This window comes from Chelonoidis abingdonii, chromosome 1 (genome assembly GCF_003597395.2).
Source record: "Chelonoidis abingdonii isolate Lonesome George chromosome 1, CheloAbing_2.0, whole genome shotgun sequence".
Lineage (NCBI taxonomy): Eukaryota > Metazoa > Chordata > Testudines > Testudinidae > Chelonoidis > Chelonoidis abingdonii.
This window is the reverse complement of record NC_133769.1, coordinates 325,517,792-325,538,692: the sequence shown is the minus strand read 5'-3', so window position 1 is coordinate 325,538,692 and position 20,901 is coordinate 325,517,792. Positions and strand designations below refer to the sequence as shown.

Genomic DNA, 20,901 nt, shown 5'->3' with positions numbered 1-20,901 from the left:
TTTTTGTCTGGCTGGTTTGGTTTGCCTTAGAGGTGGAAAAACCCCAGCCTTGGGCTGTGACTGCCCTGTTTGAGCAATTGGTCCTGAATTGGCACTCTCAGTTGGGTCCCGCCAGAACCGCATTGTCACAGAGACAGAAAAAACAGGGAGATCAAATTTTGTCTCCTCATGATGGGGAGTTTGCTGCACTGAGCCTCTGACCCTGGCCCTCTACTCCAGTCTCTGAGTACGTCCACTGTCTATGAACTGCACTCTTCGGGGGCATCTAAGAGGAAGATCCAGTCTTCCTCCAATAAGACCCCCAAAGACCGTCCCTTGAGTGCTCCAGGCAGGGAATCTATTCCAAAGAAGTCGTGGTCTTGGATGACTCCAGCCACTTCTGCACCCATTGCTCTCTGACCCGGTACCCACAAGGTTGCTGGTTCCTCAGGTATTGAGAGCACTGTCATGCCCAAAGACTGTAAAGTCTTTGGCTCTCTGAGGTCATTGGTACTGTCAGTGAAGTAAGACAACAAGAAAAGCTCTACTTCTTCTCACTTGGTCCTGAAGAAGCCCGTTCGGGCTCTGACTGGACTCCCCTTGGAATAGTTGAGATCCATGGTATTGTCAACTCCCTCAGCCACTATCTCTTTGGTGCAGGCCATGGACACGGTACCAACAACACACTTGTTACCGCAGGAGTTTTGCTTTCTCTGAAACCTTGCTGTATCTGGGATGCCCAACTCACCTTTGCTTGGCTCCAATGTACTCCTGGTACCAAGGACTTCCAATCTTTGGACAGTTGCCTGGTACCGGCTGTTTCACCTCATGTTTCTTCTGGTGCTCCACTACCAGAGTGATTTAGGAGACCAAGGCAAGAGGGGCTCTTGCTCTGGGCTTCAGCAGGACTGGCATTATCAGGCACCGTGGTCAAGAGGCAAGGAACAGGGTGAGCCTGGTGTGTGTGACTGCAGAAGGCAGCTAGAGGTAATGGGGGGGGAAGCAGCGGAGCCGGGGGGTGATGGGAAACTGGGGGGCTGGAGGAGGCAGCTTGTCATTTCTCTTCCTCTTGGATATCCTTGATCAGCTGAGTGTAGCCAGGAGGACTCTCTTGCTGCTCCCTGAGTTGAAGTTTGAGTAGGATCAGCTCATTGTATAATGTATTTCTTTGAAATTTGAGATAGCCTATTATGGTCCATTTGCTCAGGAGACACTGCTCCCTTCTCCAGGGCTCACTGTAACATTTTTTCCAGCCTCTGTATATGAGCTGAGACTCGCTTCTTTGGTGGCTAGTATTACAGACCTTAAAAATAGAGGTCCTCTGCACCTTCCATTCTCTCAAAAGTACAACTGAGCTCTCAGACAATCAACTACACTAAAATTAGGTCTGCTGATATTTAACAAGTGCACTGCATATAATTCGGGACCCCCAAGATGCTTTCACTTTTCAGCATCTGGTACTTGCCATCCCTGTAGCGTTTCCGTAGTATGTTCCAACCAGTGTTCAAATTCTTCTCCAGGCACAGCAACCACAACCCCTGAAAATATTTTTCATTTTCTAGAGAGGGCCAATCAGGCTGGGACTGCACCATTTTCCTCTCTTATCTAGGAACAATGTCATTTTCTTACGAAACTCATTAAGTGAAGCTGGGGCAATAGCATCTGGCTTTTATAAGTTACTATTTTCCACACCAACCACCGTTGCTATCTCTCCTGGAACTTGCAAGGGCGCCACAACAACTGATAGCTGACATAATGCTGCACAGGAACTATCCTCCCTCCTAAACATGGGTCCACTCTCTTTGAACCAGCTCAGACAGTCTGTAGCTGTATGCAGAGTGGTCTCAGTTGAGCCCTTGTTGTGAGCATCTGATATTCCCACTACTAAAATTGATTTCTTAGGTTCTGTATTTTATCTCCTTGGATCAATCCTTCAACAGACACCTTGCTGTAGTGACCAATCTACTTGCCCCCACGAATAATAGACTTTTACCAAATTCATTTTTACTCAATATGCATGCAAGGGGTACTGACCCAGTATCCTGGGCAAAAAGAATGGGAGAGATGGCTTTCAGAAGCATGTTCACTGTGGTTGAGAATTTCAGGTTTCCAGTAGCAAATTTAGGGCTGATCTGAGGATTTTTTATTTATATGAATTTTATGGAAAAGAGAGTTCTTCGAGTGCTTGTTCACATCATTTCCATTCTAGGTAGGTAGGGGTCTGTGTGTGTGTGTGTGTGTGTGCGTGTGCGTGTGGTCGTCAGAGATTTTTGCTTTAGCGGTATCCATAGAGTCGGCAGTAGCGCCCCCTTGAGTGCCACACTCATGCGTCGGTATATCAGGCACTGCTGGCCCTACGGCCTCTCAGTTCCTTCTTACTGCCCGTGGTAGTTAGTCGGAGCACCTTTCCTTGCATAGCCAGGGCTAATGGTTTTTTGTTTTTACTGACTTCGACCCTTGTAAATAGTTTGTTTATAGTAATTAATATTAAGTAGTTGTTAAGTGTAGTTAGTAGTTGAAAGTTAGAATCCCAGTGGGGACTTCGTCCCAGGTGGGGCATGCCCCCGTCTCCCGAGTTTAACCCCTGTGCGGACTGTAACAGGCCTATGCCTGTAAGTAACTCCCATAGCAGCTGCCTCAAGTCTTGGGGGAATCACATGTGAGAAATAAGTGCTGTATTTGTAAAAACTTTTGGCCTTGGACTCAGAAAGAGCAGGATATTCATTTATGGGCTCTCTTCATGGAGTCCGCCCTTTGTCCAGCTTCCATGCCATCTAACCAGGACTCTGAGTACCTTGGCCTCAGTGCGCCGCTGGCACAGGGCTCCGCTTGGCACCGTTCCCCATCACTGGTGCCCAAAAAGAAGGCGAGAAAGTATGGCTCCCTGGCACTAAGCAAGAAGGGTCATGGGCCATTGGGCAAGGGACCCGCATTGGCCTGCCCAGCCACTCTGGAGCCACGCATTTGTGCCTCCCCAGTTGGGACCCTTAGCCCCTTAAAAGGTCCACCACTGACTCCAGGGAGTGGTTTGGGACCTAAACCCCAGATGGCACCAATGCCTTCCCAAGTTCCCCCAGTGCCAGGAGAGCAGAGGCCTCCACCTACGCCGCCGATGCAGCACATGTTACATGAATCAAAAGGCTCCCACAAGGACAAGCCAGCTGCTAAGACCCTTCAGTGGTCACTGAAGTGCCGCTGATCCTTGAAATGAAGCAGTGCTCTCCACCTTTACACCGCAGATCTCCAGAGTTGCAGCCCAGATCCTCTGGGGCTTGTCCTCAGGCACGGGCACTGCAATCGCGGTCCCTACCATCTCAACGTGGATTGTCTAGAGAGTGGTTCTCAAACTTCTTTACTGGTGACCCGTTTCACACAGCAAGCCTCTGTGTATGACCTCCCCTTATAAACTAAAAACACTTAAAAAAATATTTAACACTACTATAAATGCTGGAGGTGAAGTGGGATTTTTTAGTGGAGAGTGACAGCTCACGACCTCCCACATAATAACCTTGCAACCCCCTGAAGGGTCACAACCCCCAGTTTGAGAGCCCCTGGCCTAGAGGGAGATGCTGGTCTCCATACTACCGGCACCATTCGCCCTCCCACCGATCATCCTCTTGACGCAGATCCCATGGACCAATTCCCTCGCTCCGGAGAGTGCTCCGTTCACCTGCAGGCACCACTTCCACAGCTCCCGTTGGCTGTGGTTCTCAGCCAATGGGAGTTCCAGAGTTAGTGCTTGGAGTGGGGGCAGTGTGCAGAGCTGCCTGCTGCACCTCTGCCTAGGAGCAGCTGAGACAGGTCACCGCCTGTGGGGAGCCGCCCAAGGTGAGTGCCCCCTGGATCCGGCACCCCGCACTCTCACCCACTGCCCCGAGCCCCCTCCCGCACGCAAACTCCCTCCTTCTTAGTTAACCAGCATTTTTCACTTACTGGCACCCCCCATTTCCTCAAAAGCTGGATAAAACAGCTTTTACTATATTGAGGAAAATAGCTTTGCGAGATTAGAAAGTTGGTCCAATAAAATATATTACCTCATCTACCTTGTGTCTGATTCTGGGACCAGCATTGCTACAACAACACTGCAGACAAAAATAAAAGAGAAGTAGACCTTTATATTTATGAGAATAACGTCTGCAGTTATGCTAAATCTTAATCCACATGCTGCAGGGTATGAGCTGATATCCAGCTGGAGTGATGAATCATACATTTATATTCCACTTTTCATCCAGAAAGATCCCAGTACACTTTACCCAACATATTTATAAATGTATTATTCTCTTCTCCAGCCAGTGAGGTAGATTCCCCTCCTGTTTGACTTATGGGTGCTTACAGTACACAGCAGTATGTACAACTGTTCAAAACCAACTTCAGGTCTAGTTTTAGAGCAGTGGTTCTCAATCTTTTTTGGGCTCAGGACCCATTTGTAAATGTTTATGGCCTGTTGCGACCCAGGAAATTGTCTGAGGGTGGAGGCCCTGGGGTGGTTGCAGTTGGATCCTGTCACCGAGGGTGTGGGGGAGCAGGGGAGGGGTTGGCTTCTGTCCAGCACTCACCTCACAATGGCAGCTCCTGAAGCTCCAGGCATTGCAACCTCGGGGGTTGCAGTGCCACTCAGGTTTGGCCCCATCCTCCTGACTGGACAAAATTTGTATGAGTGGAGTTGTGACCTGGCTCATGGGGTTGCATTGCCCCTCACTCAAATTTGGCCTACCCGGACTCCTGTCATCATGACCGCTGGGCTAAACCTGAGTGGTGCTGTGATCCCAGAGGTTGCAGTGCCTGGAGTGGTGAGCCCAGCCAGCCCCATGGGACAGGAGACGCTGCGCATCTCTTTGAAACATTCTGGTGACCCAATTTTGGGTCCTGACCCACAGGTTGATAAACCCTGTTTTAGAGTGCAGGAAATGTAATTACCTAGATTAGAGGTCGCTTGCATTCCTGCCTGTTGAAAAATTACTGTGGGACTTTTAATTACCACAAACAGTAAGGGCCTATTTTTTTCTCATTTGAAAGATGCCTCTTTTGGTATCATTTCTCCCTACCATCATGTTTAAGCACTTGTTCAATACTGATTCAAAAGGAAGTGTGTCACTTTACTGAATTGACATTTGGAGTTTCTAAAGCACATATTACTAAAGGCACTTCCAAGTATGTACCAAACCTCAGTGGAGGACATCAGGGGATAACTATAGTTTAGTTGTTTGCAGTGTTGTTGTAGCCTCCTGTGTTGTCCCAGGATATGAGAGACAAATATGCCTTATGGGTAACAATTTGTCCCAACTTGTATTTAGCCTAGACTCTCTGGTTACTGTCTCCCGACGGTAAGTGCTCTGTGAAACTAGAAAGCTTGTTCTGGCCCCAAACATAGTTATGCCTTCCACTACACCATGAGCACAAACTTGTCAAAGCCGGACATGGAGTGAGTTAGGATTGCACATTTAATGAGTCACGGAGGTGGTCTTAGAGTCATTGGTGGAGGCAAGTATGAAAAGAACTAACATTGATGTGGACACAGCGGCAAAGTGAGGACAGACACGTGTATGGAATTAAGCGGCAGGCCACAACTTTTCTTAAACTTTAACACAGGGGAGGGTAGCTACCTGCTTATCACCCATACTTTCCTATACCAGCACGGGTGGCGGGTGAACCGCAGGCTCAGGCAGGCTAGCCCCCACCCCACCCTACCCCTTGTGCTTGAGGCCCTGCCCCTGCTGGAGCCCAGCACCTCCAGCCCCAGAGTGCCAAGCAGGCGACACAGCCGCCAGCGCCTCATGCCCTGGAGTGCTGGGTGGGTGGGCAGTGTGCACACTGGCTCCAGCTTCCTGTAGTCCCTGGCCGCAGGCCGGCCCCCATTAGCCCCAGCTGAGGGCTCAGGCCATGGGGGAAGAGCTGCAGAGCACTGGGAAACAGGAAGGGGCCTGGGGGTGGAGCAAGGGCAGGCCACACAAGGCTGTTTTGGGATGCTCACCCTCACCTGGCTTTTGATACCTGCTGCCCATGTATAACACATTTAATTTGTTCCAGTGCAGGGATTACAGGTCTCCATATCATATAACCTGTAATTTGGGGTAGGTTATCCTCAGCTACCCCCCAGGACGCAACTCTCTGAGTCCTAGGACTTTAACAATAACACGTGTGCTTTGGTGTGGAGGAGGGATTAATAAATAGATATTTAACCTCTGGATATTTCTTCCTTGGATTACAGGAGTAGAAATTTTAACTAATTTAGTTTCAGCTCAAAAGTTTTTTGACACTGTTTTCTTCTCTGTGCTTTGTTCACAGTTTCCTTTCTTTTCCTTGAAATTACTTCTCTTCTTTTTCTCTCTTTCATTGTCATTCCTTCCATTTCTCTGCCTTCCTTTATGAATTAGTCTCCCATCTTCACTCCTTCCTCTTGTAGCAATTCTGTGGTTATCTTAGCAGCTTTATCCCGAAGGACTGAAAAGTGACACCATAGTCTGATAGGTTGTCTTGATAAAGTGTTATAAAAGTATTTTTCCTTTTCTAAAGTAAATTAAGAATATTTATTTTCTCCAAGCTAGTCTTCTTGCAGGATATGAAAATTAGAATGCATGCCTCCTCCAACAGAGGGGCAGTCCTGTAGGTGCTATCTGGGTGGTGGTTGTACATAATGCATTCCGTGTGGTGCGCCAATAGCATTGTGAAACTGTTCACCAATGCTGTGGCTACAGGCATACCGATAGAACTGCTTGGGGCCTGATGTAGTACCAGTATTGCCAATTCTTGTTGTTTTTATCAATTTTGGGGTGGTTTTTTACCTGTCTTATGAAAACAAGATGAAAGGCTGCCAACTGATTAATTTTTCCTTATTCAAAATGGCCACCATCTCTGATTATTGTCAGTGGAACTGAAGACCGCAAGATGGTAGACTATAGGGAAGTGACAAGCTGCAAGTTGAAGTGAGGCTGCTGTTAATAAAAGTGGCTGCTATCTCCCATTGTTTTCAGTGAGACTGAAGCCATATCCTCAGGCATGATGGCTGCCACTCTGTGGTTCAGCAGGCTAGTCAGGACATGTGGACTGTGAGGAGCAGCATAGACATGGTGAAAGGTAGATAGCGAGAAAGAGAGGGAAAAGGTGGTAGATTTAGGGTGTGCAGTAGAAAGGGGGGCACAGGAGGAGAGGGGTGAGGCAGAGAAGTGGGAGGAGGTTAGGGAAGTGTTGCTTCTTGCAAAAGGTTTAGTCAATTCCATATTTTTACTATGACATTGTTTGTTTAGCTGATTGATATAATGTAATTTGATGGGTTTTAAAATCTCACGTTCTGGGGGGCCGGTCTCATGATTTTTAATCTCTTGAGGTTGGCAATACTATAATACCATGACAAATTTAGTGTTCTACTTTCATAGAGACAAACAGTTAAAACTGGGGCTCTTTAATAAAACCATTGTATATATGTTTATGCATTTTTATTATTAATTAAATAAATCAGTTATGATTTTATGTCTTGCTTTTCCCCTCAAAGTTCTCTTTGGCAGTGGTGTGGAACTTATGTTTATTTCTGTTTTCTTTAAATATTTTTATTTCCTTGTTCACAGAATTACAAGAAATTGTATTTGTCATCCAGAGTCAAAGTAACTCTTTTCATTCAAAAAGAGCAGAAGATTTAGAGCGCAATATTTTAAAACAGGCTGAAGAGCTTGGAAAGGTATGTGTAGATAAAATATACTGTGTGCTGCTTGCATATGTCTGTACAACATTTTACTACCTTTCTACTGAGCCTATTTTTATAATGCATTTTATTTTATTAGCCTATCTCATGGCTTGTCTACATAGTGCATTAGTCTATATCAGAGAGCTGTAAATTGTAATGCACACTAACCATGTGGACTCTTCCCTTGTGCACATTTAATGTAGTACTGTTTTAAATGAATGCACATTACGGAGATTTTAGTGCACACTAGAAGAGTCCATGTGGCCCAGTTAGTGCATGACATGCTAGTGCATGCTAGAACTTGCACCCTTCTGATGCAGACTAGCTAACCATGTAGACAAGCTCTCAAAATACATTTGTTTACTCTTCTCTGTGAACTTTCTGAGGACATTGTTTAAGCTCAAGGATATCACTGATGACATATGATGATGATCACCAAGTAGGTTTTTCATGTTGAATTACATACTGTAGTGAATAAAGTATGTAAAACTCTTTGTGTGGATGGAATTTGATCTGAAATGATAAAAGAAGTTGTTGAATGGAAAAAGCTTACAAATAGGATCTAATGGTATAAGTTTTTAGTTTTTTGTATGTTTTTTCTGATGAAGTAGGTACATCAGTTTAAGTTAATATGACGGATCACTTTCAGGGGCACACCTTAACATTTGTAATGCATCTGCATTTGCTTCGGAATAGCTTTTGTCTGCATTTTTATCACATAAATGTATTATCACTGGTTTAGAATGAGCATTAGTCAGAAATTTGGATCACAGAACCTTGTTTTAGAGTTAAAATTGATTTTTTTAAACCATAGTTGTTCAAAGATCTTAAAATAATTTCTCTTCCTCATTTTTTGATCCTTTAAAATAAAATTGTGAAGTAACATACTGTGGTGGGGTTACTGAACTGAACTTTTGTGTCTAGTAAACTGGGTTCAAAAAGTTATTGTTCAAAAAAAAAGTGCTATGTGTTATGGTCATATAAAGCACACAGGATCTTTTCAGGAGAAGGCAAATACACAGCATTTATTGAAACTACAACAGTTGGCATATGCTTTACACACACACACTCTCTCTCTCTCTCCCCCCACCCCCCTGCCAGTTGATGTTTATAGTTACCAGTCTGTTGTAGCTCGAGTCAATCTAATGGCCAGTTAGATTGAGCACAAGGGAGGAGTTGGGCTCTTCCGATCGGAGGCTTTGCAGGACTGAACCCAGAGTTCAATGGCAAAATACCCCAGCATTATCATTGTAAATTCCCATTTGAGTCCATGCATTTTGCAGTGTCATCCTGTAATCATTAGTCCTTAAGTGGTGTTATCATTTGATGGTTATTGTCGGACTTCTCATCCTTATCTCCTATTTGTTGTCTCGCCTTCGGGGGTGCCTGTCAATGCTGCTAACATGTTTAGCATCGGATACAACGGATGTTTTCTGATTGTCTCCTGGTCTTCCCAAGTGTTTCACTTTTTCTTGACCGTCTGGACATTCGTGATGGCTTTCACACCTTTTCTTTTCCTGATGCATGCATTCCTCATTCACACAAACAATCTCTTACAGAAACCTTCAAAGGTATACAGACAGCATTTTATATTCAGCAGAATACATTGTCAATCAAGCCTTGCTAAATCTTATAACTAAAACAATTCACATTGGGGCTTCAGGCCCTCAACATCCCTCTAATTTCCTAGATGCAAAACAAGATCTTGTCTCTTACTTACTAAAACGTTAAAACAAAGAAATGTATATTTAACTAGAGTGCCTAATTTGTAATACATATAGGAAACCATAGTAGACATTAGAACTTATCCTAAAACAAAAGGGTGAGCATAATCAGTCATAAGGATTGTTCTGGTCTGTCATTCCTTTCTGCTATTCAAAAAGGGTGCCTGACAGGATGAACTCAAATCATACATTAATTCTCATGGGACATTATAAAATCCTGCTCCTACATATGTGCACTAAATCTCTAGGATTCTTGCTGCCCTTGTATGAAACGCTTCCTACTTATGTATTTACCTGAGCTGATCAATACTATATTAATAAATATGTTCTAACTTCCCTTTTTACAGGCCCCATTTCTGTAATTGCATCCATGCAGGCAGTCCTTGCATCCACATGGAGCTCCTGTTAACTTCAGTGGTCTCCTTGCATGGGTATATTTGCACAGATCCAGTGGCAGGAACAAAGTGTTGGCTACTAAAAATGGATTCCTGGTAAACTTTGTTAATGTTGACACCTCAGAATGTCACTGGCCGGGAGCCAGAAAAGTCAACAAGAGGGAGCATAGATATGTTCATCTAGAGGAAATATAGACATGATTGTTTACACCAGGGAAGGAAGAGAGGTTAACATCTCGTAAATAGGCAATAATCTTGTAGTTGGGAGCAACTCTCACATCTGAATGAACAAAAGTGGGTTTTTTTAGCATTGGGTTTATTTTTGCAAGTAAAGAGGATCCCAGAGTGCTTTAGAAAAATGATCCCTTCATCCTAGATTGAAATGGAAACACTTTTCAGATGTAACAACACCTGCTTAACAGTCCACGTGATGATTTAGGACAGGAAGTGAGGAGGACGATAGCAAACTGAAAACTTATGTCCAGAACCTGACGGGGGAGGAGGGGGGAAGACAGCAAAATACAGAAAAAAGTTCACCAAACCCCTTTGTATTCCTTGTGTCTCTATTTTCCTGTCGTCACTTTTAAATACAGTACCCTCAACCATTGTGAATAAGACCATGAGTATTGGTCACTGAAGGGAAAAATCTTTGAAATCTCTGTGCATTGAAATTTGGAGTTCAGACTTCCATTTAAAAGAATATGTTCAAGGGGATTACCGTCAGATCATACTAAAGTTAAGTCCCTGATAATATGCATCTTAAGCATTTACAGTTAGTGAGTTTTAAATTTGGAAAAAATAAAACCTGTCACCTGTATTTACTTTGTTTACTCAACTACAATGAATGTTTTAAAAGTCACTGCACTGTTTGCATCCACTCAAAAAGTTTCCTCTTATTGTTTGATTTATTTTTTATTTTACATTTCACATTTTAAAAATGTAATCCTACCTATTTTATACTATCATTCACGTTACCACTAGATGTCAGCGTTGCTTTAATTGTTAAATGAAGTTGATGTGTATTACTTAGCTATAAAATTTTTTTCAATATTTTTTCATATTAAGCAATGATTAAAACCTAGTGATGAGGAAAATTTCTTATGTTCTTTACCAGTTTTTTAAGCTATACAGTGGAGCATAATAAAAATAGAAATACAAATAGAAATAACATGTCAACTATGAGGAAAATATTAGGTAGAACATATTATAATATTTGGACTTGTCTCACCCCAGGAATTTAGAAACACTGCTACTTCTGGGAATAGCTATCTTTACAGCTGAAACAACCTGTAAAAATATTGCCCCTTTAAAATCACCAAATCACTCTGGACTACTAATGGAGTTATTGAAGCAGTAGTAGTGGTTTGGTTGCCTCTAGGGGCTGATGAAACTACTTTGGAAGACAGGGAGACTGTGTATCAATTTGATCTAGTTACAGTAGATGAAACATGCTCTTATTATAAGAGCCTTCAAGTTACAGAAAACTCTGAAACTAATACATTGTTTGTAAACATGTTGCTTTTAAAAAGCGTAAAGATGAAAACGAATTATGAATGACTTAACCAAACAGTACTGATGTAAAGTTTCTGGAACTCGGGTGTCATTAATACACAAGCGTACTTGAACATAAAGTTTACAAAGCTCTTAAGAGTGCAAGAATATAATTTTAAGTCCTTTTCATTCACTCTTCATTGCCTTTGTTTTCCAGGGTTTTGCATGCTTCCATGGGATTAATATGTAAAAATGCTATTGTATAAAACAAACTTCATATATCTTTATAATACACAGTATTTGTGCCATAGTGCTTTGCTTGTTATTAGCAGAGGTTCTGGAAATCCATTTGCCACAGAAAAAATGTGGAAAAATATAGACTTTGCATTTTTACAGAGAATCTTAATTTTTACATTTTGTGGGGGAAAGAAAACAGATATTAACTATTAACTAAATTTTGCTGAAAGATAGTGTGACCATATTTCCCAAAGGGAAAATGGGAGACTACATACAGCTGACCTGAGGTGTCCTGGGCTGGTGATTACAGCCCGAAGCCTGTCGCCACTTGTCCCCCTATACCTTCCTCTGCGCCCCCATAGAGGGATACATCCCACTTTTTTGACAAAACTAGTCATTTGTCCTGTTTCCTGCTCAGTTGGCAAGAGGAAATGGGATAAATGCCCAGTTTTGCCAAAAAGTCAGGATGTCCGGGACAGGGCTTAAAAAAGGGACTGTCCTGGCCAAAATGGAGTGTGTGGTCACCTTAGTTCAGTTGATACCTATATATATTGTGGCTAGGGAAACTAGAGTTCATGGTTTCATTTTAATTGCAGAAAAATATGGACTTTTATGTTGCATCAAAATTCTTTAATAAAAAATAATTATCACGGAAAACTAGAATCCCTGGTTATGAGCAACATTACATTCTAAAGCATATAGCTGAGATCAGTTGCAGAGTTTAATCTGATGCCAGGTACAAAGGTGATACCCTTAAGGCTAGTCTACACTAGAAGTTACAACGGTGCAGCTGCACCAATGCTGCTGTGCCCCTTTAGCATGTTGGGTGAAGACACCCTATGGCAGGAGAGAACTCTTCTTTATGCCAATAGTCAGCATAATAAAACCACTTCTGTGAGAGGCAGTAGCTATCGTAGTGGGAGAACCTCTCCTGCCGACATAGCACTGTCCACACTCAGGACCGGATTAAACTTTTGTGGGCCCGGCACCAAACATATTTGTGAGTTCCCGGGGGGAATGTTTGTAAAAGACAAGTGATTGTTACAGAAGTTGTCTTTGACACAGCACACAGTTGTACAAGTTTTATTTACAATGTTTTACAGATTTAAATTGCAGGTTGAGGTGGCTGTCACTAGGGTACTAGCAATGGTAGCCCGAAGGCAAAAAGAATACATAGAAGTGTACATAAAATAAATTCTAAAAGAAAAAATAGAACACAATGGATAAAAACAGCTAACAAAAGCCAAAGCTGGCCAAAACATCAGCCATGTGCTGCTCCCATTAAAAGGGAACCTTCACACTGTCTCACCCTTCACATTTCTCATGTGAATTCCTAGTGCTTCAGTTATGTTTTTGTATGAAATTGGGGCAAATTTAAAACTGTTTAAAATATTTTAAAAATAAAAATCATGAAAAACTTTAATACATTTTATTTACAGTGTCATTCATATTAGTCCGGCTTCAGGACAGACAGCAGACAGGACCCTGCACTCGAAACACTCCGACTCCATCAATGGCACCAGTCAGGATTCTACCCCAGGACTCTGCACGAGCTGCTCACAACCATCACCCAGTGGGGCAGGCCACACAGACCTTGCTGTTCCACAGATCCATTGCCATGTGAACCGGTGCCCCTGCCAGGGTCTAGGGCCAGGCACATGGATAGGGTGACCAGATGTCTCGATTTTTATAGGGACAGTCCCAATATTTGGGACTTTGTTTTATATAGGTGCTTATTGCCCCCAACCTCCATCCCGATTTTTCACACTTGCTGTCTGGTCACCCTACACATGGCACTGGATTTTCAGTGCATATGGTCCTGTCACCCTGCGTCAGCCATGGCAGAGCTGCAATGGGCAGGGGTCCAGCCCCCGAGGGGGACACAGCCCAGGTCTGACCCAGAACCAGTAACCAAAATGAACCAGGAACATCAGTGTAGCTGCCAGTCTGTGTTGCCCCAGCCAAGAGAGGGTCCCTGGCCCACATGCTGCGGTGGGGGGGGGCGGGACGGAACTGGCCAGGATACGGACACACATGGGGAGGGGTGACACACACACACCTCTACTCCCACCACAGACCCGGAGAGGGGTGACACCACACACACACACACACTCACTCACTCTCTCTCTCTCTCTCTCTCTCTCTCTCTCTCTCTCTCCCCCCTCCCCTCCGCTCAGTGCTCTATGCCCTTCATGCCTGGGGGCTGGGTCCACTTCTCTCTGTACCTGGTGCTGCATCTTCCCAATCTCCCCACCTGGCTCTGGTGGCACGTCAGCCCGGCTTGGTGCCACCGCTCCCACCCACCCACATGCACTCATCAGCCACCACAGCTCTCAGTGTGCAGGCAGTAATGGCTGTAGTCAGCCTTGGGTGGGGAGCGGGGCCCAGCTGGCCAAGCCGGGATTAGCCCTGGAGCCAGCAAGTGGCGGGTGGGTAGGGGCTGCGCTGACGGACCCTGCCCCACTTACTACAGCCTCACCTTGCTGCCTCCTTGCACACTCACCGCCATTGGCTGCTGAATACCCCTCCCCCCCAACTCAGCATGGGTGGGCGGGCAGCTGGTGAGCAGGGATCTGGACAACAGGAGCTGCCACAGTACTGCGGCCATGGCCGTCCCCTTATGGACCCCCTCTGAGTGCGGGCCCAGCACTTTGGTCCCATTGTAAACCTGGTGCTGTCCACACTAGCGCTTAGGTCAGTGTAATTTATGTCGGTCGGGGGATGGTTTATTCATACCCCTGAGCGACATAAGTTATACCAACATACGTTTTAGTCTGTACAAGCCCTTAGTTTTTGTCATTTCAGCCTGTAACTTCATCACTGCAGACTGTTCCTTTAGTGGCCATTATTTCTACTTCAAAAAATGAGTTAATACAAGGTGTTCTGTAATTGTGCGCATAAATGAATGTCAGGTCATGCTGCCTGAGCAGAGATGTATTTATTCTTTAATAGCTTCTGTGAAGTAACAAATCCGCATAAGAATTTTTATACTCCATAATGCTAATCTTTTGCTACAGCCTAAATCCAACTTTAATATATTTCTAGTCCTGTGTACAAGAGAGAGAGAAATTTGTAGAGTTGCCCCTTTAGTCTGAACTAAATTTTGCAGGGTTCTTTTCATTAGGAATAGACGTTTGTGGCACAAGTCAGGTACAGTCTTGGTGTAATCTCAGTTATATATTTAAAAAAAAGTCAGTACTGTTTCTCTGAACACAGTAGAAACAGCTGTATTCTCGCTCAGAAATCCCCTAGTCTGGCACTCAGGTGAGCTCTGTGCCAAGAAGTTCTGTCCTCCTGCTTCCTTTCAGGGTAACATTCACAGCTTTCTCTTGCCTGTCTGCCACCAGTGTGCACAGTCTGCAAATCACTATTCTGGGGGAATTCTGCGCCAAAGAATTAAAAATTCTGTGCACAATATTTTAAAATTCTGCATATTTTATTTTTCAAAATAACACTATATAATCATGTCAGTTTCAGTTCAGCAACTTTGTCTAATAGTACAGACACAAGAAATTTCCTTCAGGAGTAGAGTGTTAAGGAAACCCCTAAGACAACCCAGTTCTTGCTTCTCTGCTCCCTTTCCCCGGAGCCCAGTAGGGGGGCCAGACACTCTCTCCCTACCAGAGTCAAGCTTTGGCCCCCCTTAGCACAGACACTCGCATGGACCAGCTGCAGGCCTCCCTGTCCAGACACACACACCCCCTCCCCCCAGACTCCAGCTGTGCCCCCCCCCCGGCACTCACATGCCCTCCCTCCCAGACCCCAGGGGTCCAGAGGGAGAAATAGTCTGATGCTGGGTCCTGGGCTTGTGTGGAGTCTCCTGAACGCTGCCTCCTTCCTTCAGGGCATGCTAGGAACTGCAACTGCTAGGAACCCTCCAGCTCCCCACCCCACCCCTACCCCCAGTGTCTTCTACTTGTGATCTTGCTCTGCAGGGCCAACAATGGTGCAGAATTCCTCCAGGAGTATTAACCTACTGGGCTGCTTAGTATCTTGAGCAGTACTCTGTTTGCAGCTGTATTTACTACGTAAGAAGTTGGATTGCTCCTCCCCTGGGGTCTGAAGGAGGATGCTTGACACACCCATAGCCTTTAATGAGGTGTTTGTGGTTTTGGATCCATGGGTCTGCTGATGACGCACCTTTCATCGTAAGGCTATTATGCACCTCTGAACATTTGCAACATTTAATTTGAAAAATTAATTAAGCAAATGTTACATTGTTGTCTTTGTTCTATGCATACCCATTTTTTAAAATAGCTATTCCTGTGACCAGAATGCTTTAATTGCCTTGTTACCCTTTTACTTTTTATATATATCTTTTGCTTTATGTGCCTAGTGTATTGTTTTCTATCTTTGCGAGGAAAAGGGCTAGACTTCTTTTTAAATGAAAGGTGAAATTCTCTTTCATGAGGTCCTATGTTGGCTCTATTAAGAAAGGACTTGTCACAAAGGCCAGAAACGAAGTGGTTCTTGGAATATTTTTTAGTGTGGATTCTACTATAGGTATGCATGATTCTAATGCGTGTGAGGTCGGAGTTCATTTAATAGTCATGTCCACTGGGCCTGCACATGCACCTTTGTGCAAGGACATAAAGGGCAGAGTGGATGTAACCCTCCTTCAGTTCCTTCTTGTCTGTGGCAGTGAGATGAAACCTTGCAAGTGTCTGATCTGCTACTTTTGAGATTCATACTTACCTTTTAGGCACTTCTTCACCCTCTTTATCTCTGTTCATGTTTAATTTGAACATTCCTTAAAAGCCAGAACTTTCTGTACATACCAATACAGGCTCATTTGACCTCATACAGATTCAAGGCGCTTGGTTCCCAGATGAAAATGAATTGCATATGAAAGTCCTGCAGCTCAAAGTCCTCAGATTAGCCTGTATATCGTGTCCCTACATGTTCTCCAGAACTCAGTGGTGCATCTATTCACAAACATGACAACTGTGCACTACTTAAATAATGGGATGCTTATTTCTCACATCTCTGTCTGGAAACCATCAAGCTCTGGACATGGTGATGTTTCAGTGGGTGACCACATTGGTCCTTCACCTTCTAGGGGTCAGGAACAACTTGACCAGTATCTTAAGCAGGCAGTCGATGACCAGCCATGAATGGTCCTTGCACAGATCCATTGTAAGACTGATAGTCTACTGTTGGGGAATTTCCTTGCCCCTCCTCCCCTGACTATTTTGCCTCCAAAAACAAGGCCAAATGTCAAAATCCTTCTTCCAGAGGAGGATTAAGCCGATGATTGTTGCCAGATGCCTTCCTTCTACTGTGGAACAGAGACTTACTCTACACTTTTCCACTGATTCCTCTGATTCCTAGAGGATGTCCAAGATCAGGAGAGATAGGACCATGGTGGTTGTTGCCCTGTATTGGGAGAGGCAGTCTTGACTGACAAACCTGTTACAAATGCCTGTTCGGTCTCCAGTTGAGCTCCTGCTTCATCTAGACCTGATCTCATGACACAATGGCCAGATGCTCCATCCAGACCTGGAAATGCTACATCTGAGAGCATGATTGTTGGTTAGTTAAATACCATGAATAGACACCGCTCTGTATAGATCCAGGAAATTTGGCTCAGAACAGGAAAGATCTAAATGGAACAGGTTCTCAATATGGGCAGGCCAGCATGGTTGGGTCCCTGTCCAAGACTTGATACTGAAGATCCTTGACTACCTACTACACTTAGAACAGCCTGGCCTGTTGTTCTTCTCTAATAGTCCACTTCACGATAGCTTCAGCTTGCCACCAGCCTGTACAGTTGTCAAGGTGGATTTAAATCAAGGCCATTTAAATCACTAGGTGGAAAGCCTTTATAGAAATCATTGATTTTTTTTAATCAACTTTTCCATTTGTACTTTTATTTTCTAAAGAAAGATCCATTGTCATTGGTTCATATACCTATTAAAACAAGTTGATGTATAGTGAAATAAAGCCTTTTCACTAGATTTGATGCATCTTTTTGCTACTTAGGAAGGTACACTAACTATACACATTTAATTGAGCAATTACATAGCTTAATAGTTTGATTCTTATTGTACATTTTTAGTATGTTAGAAAATGAATGATATTGCTTATTTACTAGAATATTAACTTTTGGTCATGATTTGTGTCAAGCTTCATTAGTATAGTAACTGTAATTTTAAAAATCTATTTTTAAAGCAACCTTAAATGTTTTGGGTACATAAGCTCTTTGCAAAAGATTTTTCACATTTACAGCTAAATGAGTTATTAAAGGAACAGAGGGATTAACTGTAGTCAGTTAATTAAGATGATTGCAGGTCAGGCACATTTGAAAATTTTCCCAGGCTAAGTGAAAGTGATTGGAGCTTAAGTTCCTACTTACCTAAGGCTGTGTCTACACTAGAGAGCTTACAGCAGTGCAACTATAAGATCTCTAGTGTAGCCGCACTAAGCAGATGGGAGAGAGCTCTCCTGTTTACATAACTACCGCTGCTCATTGTGGGTAGGTTAATTAGGTTGATGGAAGAAGCTCTTCCACCGACATAGCATTGTCCATACCAGCGCTTACGGCAGTGTGACTTATGTTGCTCAGGGGGTTGTTTTTTTCACATCCCTGAGCGACATAAGTTATACTGACATAGGCTATGTCTACACCGCCACTTAAGTCTCTTGAAAATAAAATGAGTCTCCTAAGTAACTTAGGCCCGGTCAACAATACGATTCTAGGTCGAATTTAGCAGCGTTACCTTGATTTAACCCTGGACCCGTCCACATGACGAAGCCCTTTTTTGCGACTTAAAGGGCTCTTTAAATCAATTTCTTTACTCCACCTCCGACGAGGGGATTACTGTTGAAATCGGCCTTGCTGGGTCGAATTTGGGGTAGTGTGGACGCAATTTGACGGTATTGGCCTGCGGAGCTATCCCAGAGTGCTTCATTGTGAGTGCTCTGGACAGCTTCTCTCAACTCAGACGCACTGGCAGGTAGATAGGAAAAGGCCCGCAAACTTTTGAATTTCATTTCCTGTTTGGCCAGCGTGGCGAGCTGATCAGCACAAGCGACCATGCAGAGCTCATCAGCAGAGGTGACCATGGAGTACCAGAATCGCAAAAGAGCTCCAGCATGGACAGAACGGGAGGTACTGCATCTGATCACTGTGTGGGGAGATGAATCCTTGCTAGCTGAACTCTGTTCCAGTAAATGAAATGCCAAAACAATTGAAAAAGTCTCCAAGGGCATGAAGGACAGAGGCTATAACAGGGAGTCATGGAAGTGCTGCATGAAAATTAAGGAGGTCAGGCAAGCCTACCAAAAAAACAGACGCAAATGGCTGGTCTGGGTCACAGCCCCAAACATACCACTTCTATGATGAGCTGCATGCCATTCTAGGGGGTGCAGCCACCAGTACCGCAATCCTGTGCTTTGACTCTGTCAGTGGAGTAGGACGCAACACGGAAGCGGGTTTTGGGGATGAGGAAGATAGCTCACAGCAAGGAAGCAGAGAAACCAGTTTCCCCAACAGCCAGGATCTGTTTCTCACCCTGGACCTGAAGCCAGTAACCCCCAAACCCACCTAAGGCTGCCTCCCAGACCCTGAAGGCGGACAAAGGACCTCTGGTGAGTGTACCTTTGTAAATATTAGATATGGTTTAAAAGCAAGCGTGTTTAATGATTAATTTGCCCTGGCATTCGCGGCCAGTACAGCTACTTGAAAAGTCTGTTAATGTGTCTGGGGATGGAGCAGAAATCTTCCAGGGACGTCTCCATAAAGCTCTCCTAGATGTACTCCCAAAGCCTTTGCAAAAGTTTTCTGGGGAAGGTAGCCTTATTCCGTCCTCCATGGTAGGACACTTTACCATGCCAGGCCAGTAGCACGTAGTCTGAAATCATTGCATTCAAACAATGTCCGTTCCTTATCTCTCTGTGTTATCCTCAGGAGACTGATATCATTCATGGTCACCTTGTTGAAATAAGGTGATTTCATTAAGGGGACATTCAGAGGTGCCCATTCCTACTGGGCTGTTTGCCTGTGGCTGAACAGAAATGTTCCCCGCTGTTAGCCACGCGGTGTGGGGAGGGGTGAAGCTATCATCCCAGAGAATTGGGGGAGGGGGGTTAGTTGGATTTGTGCTGCACGCTAACCCACAAACCTCAGCCCCTCCTTTTAAATTGCCAACCCATTTTAAGTGGCCGACCCAGTGGCCGCTTGGTATGGGAAATGAGGGCACTGCTGTTTGAAAGCATTCCCACATGTTATGAAGGTTAAAGAAGCCAAAAGACTGTGGCTTACCATGGCTGCCTGCAAGCCGAATTCTGTTGCCTGGCCCTGTGTGATCTGTCACACCAAACCGGGAGGCCCTCCCTCAATAAGAGGCAAAATGCAACCTTGTAACGAAAGCACATGTGCTATGTAATGTTAACAGCAAGGTTTACCGTGAAAGAGTGTACTCATTGTTCTATAAAATGTCTTTTTAACTACTACTCTCCCTTTTTTTCCTCCACCAGCTGCATATGTTTCTCCTTCCCAGAGGCTAGTGAAGATTACAAGGCGAAAAAAATGCACTGGAGATGAAATATTCTCTGAGCTCCTGCTGTCCTCCCACACTGACAGAGCACAGCAGAGTGCGTGGAGACAGACAGTGTCAGAGTGCAGGAAAACACAATATGAATGCAAGAAGAGGTGGTGGGCTGAAGAGAGTAAGCGACGGGCTGAAGATGATAGGTGACATCAGCTTGCTGACAGAAGGCAGAAGTCAATGCTTAGGCTGCTGGAGCATCAAACTCATATGTTCCAGCATATGGTTGAGCTGCAGGAAAGGCAGCAGGAGCACAGATCGCCTCTACAGCCCCTGTGTAACCGACCGCCCTCCTCCCCAAGCTCCATAGCTGCCTCACCCAGACGCCCAACAATGCGGTGAGGGGGCATCCGGCCACCCAGCCACTCCACCCCAAAGGATTGCCCAGGCAACAGAAGGCTTGCATTCAATAAGTTTTAAAGTACAGTGTGGCCTTGTCCTTCCCTCCTCCCCCACCCGTCCCAGGCTACCTTGACAGTTATCCCCCTATTTGTGTGATGAATTAATAAAGAATGCATGAATGTGAAGCAACAGTGATTTTTATTGCTGCTGGAAATAGTGATCGAAGGTGGGAGGAGAGGGTGGCTAACTTACAGGGAAGTAGAGTGAACCAAGGCGGGGCAGGGGTCATCAAAGAGAAACAAACAGAACTTTCACACCGTAGCCTGGCCAGTCATGAAACTGGTTTTCAAAGCTTCTATGATGCGCACTGTGCCCTTCTGTACTCTTCTAACTGCCCTGGTGTCTGGCTGCGCATAATCAGTGGCCAGGCGATTTGCCTCAACCTCCCACCCCACCATAAACGTCTCACCCTAACTCTCACAGATATTGTGGAGCACACAGCAAGC

At 44.5% G+C, this 20,901-nt stretch overlaps 1 protein-coding gene across 4 annotated transcripts in view; it reads left to right on the top strand.

The window, feature by feature from the left end:
• The window catches only part of B3GLCT (beta 3-glucosyltransferase), a 136,142-nt gene that overhangs the window by 25,670 nt on the left and 89,571 nt on the right, over window positions 1-20,901 (top strand). For all 4 annotated transcript variants that reach the window (XM_032795960.2, XM_075061649.1, XM_032795959.2 and 1 more), the window contains exon 4: window positions 7,542-7,651. In XM_032795960.2, coding sequence (XP_032651851.1) covers window positions 7,542-7,651 — 110 coding nt within the window. The remainder of the gene's footprint in view (window positions 1-7,541; window positions 7,652-20,901) is intronic.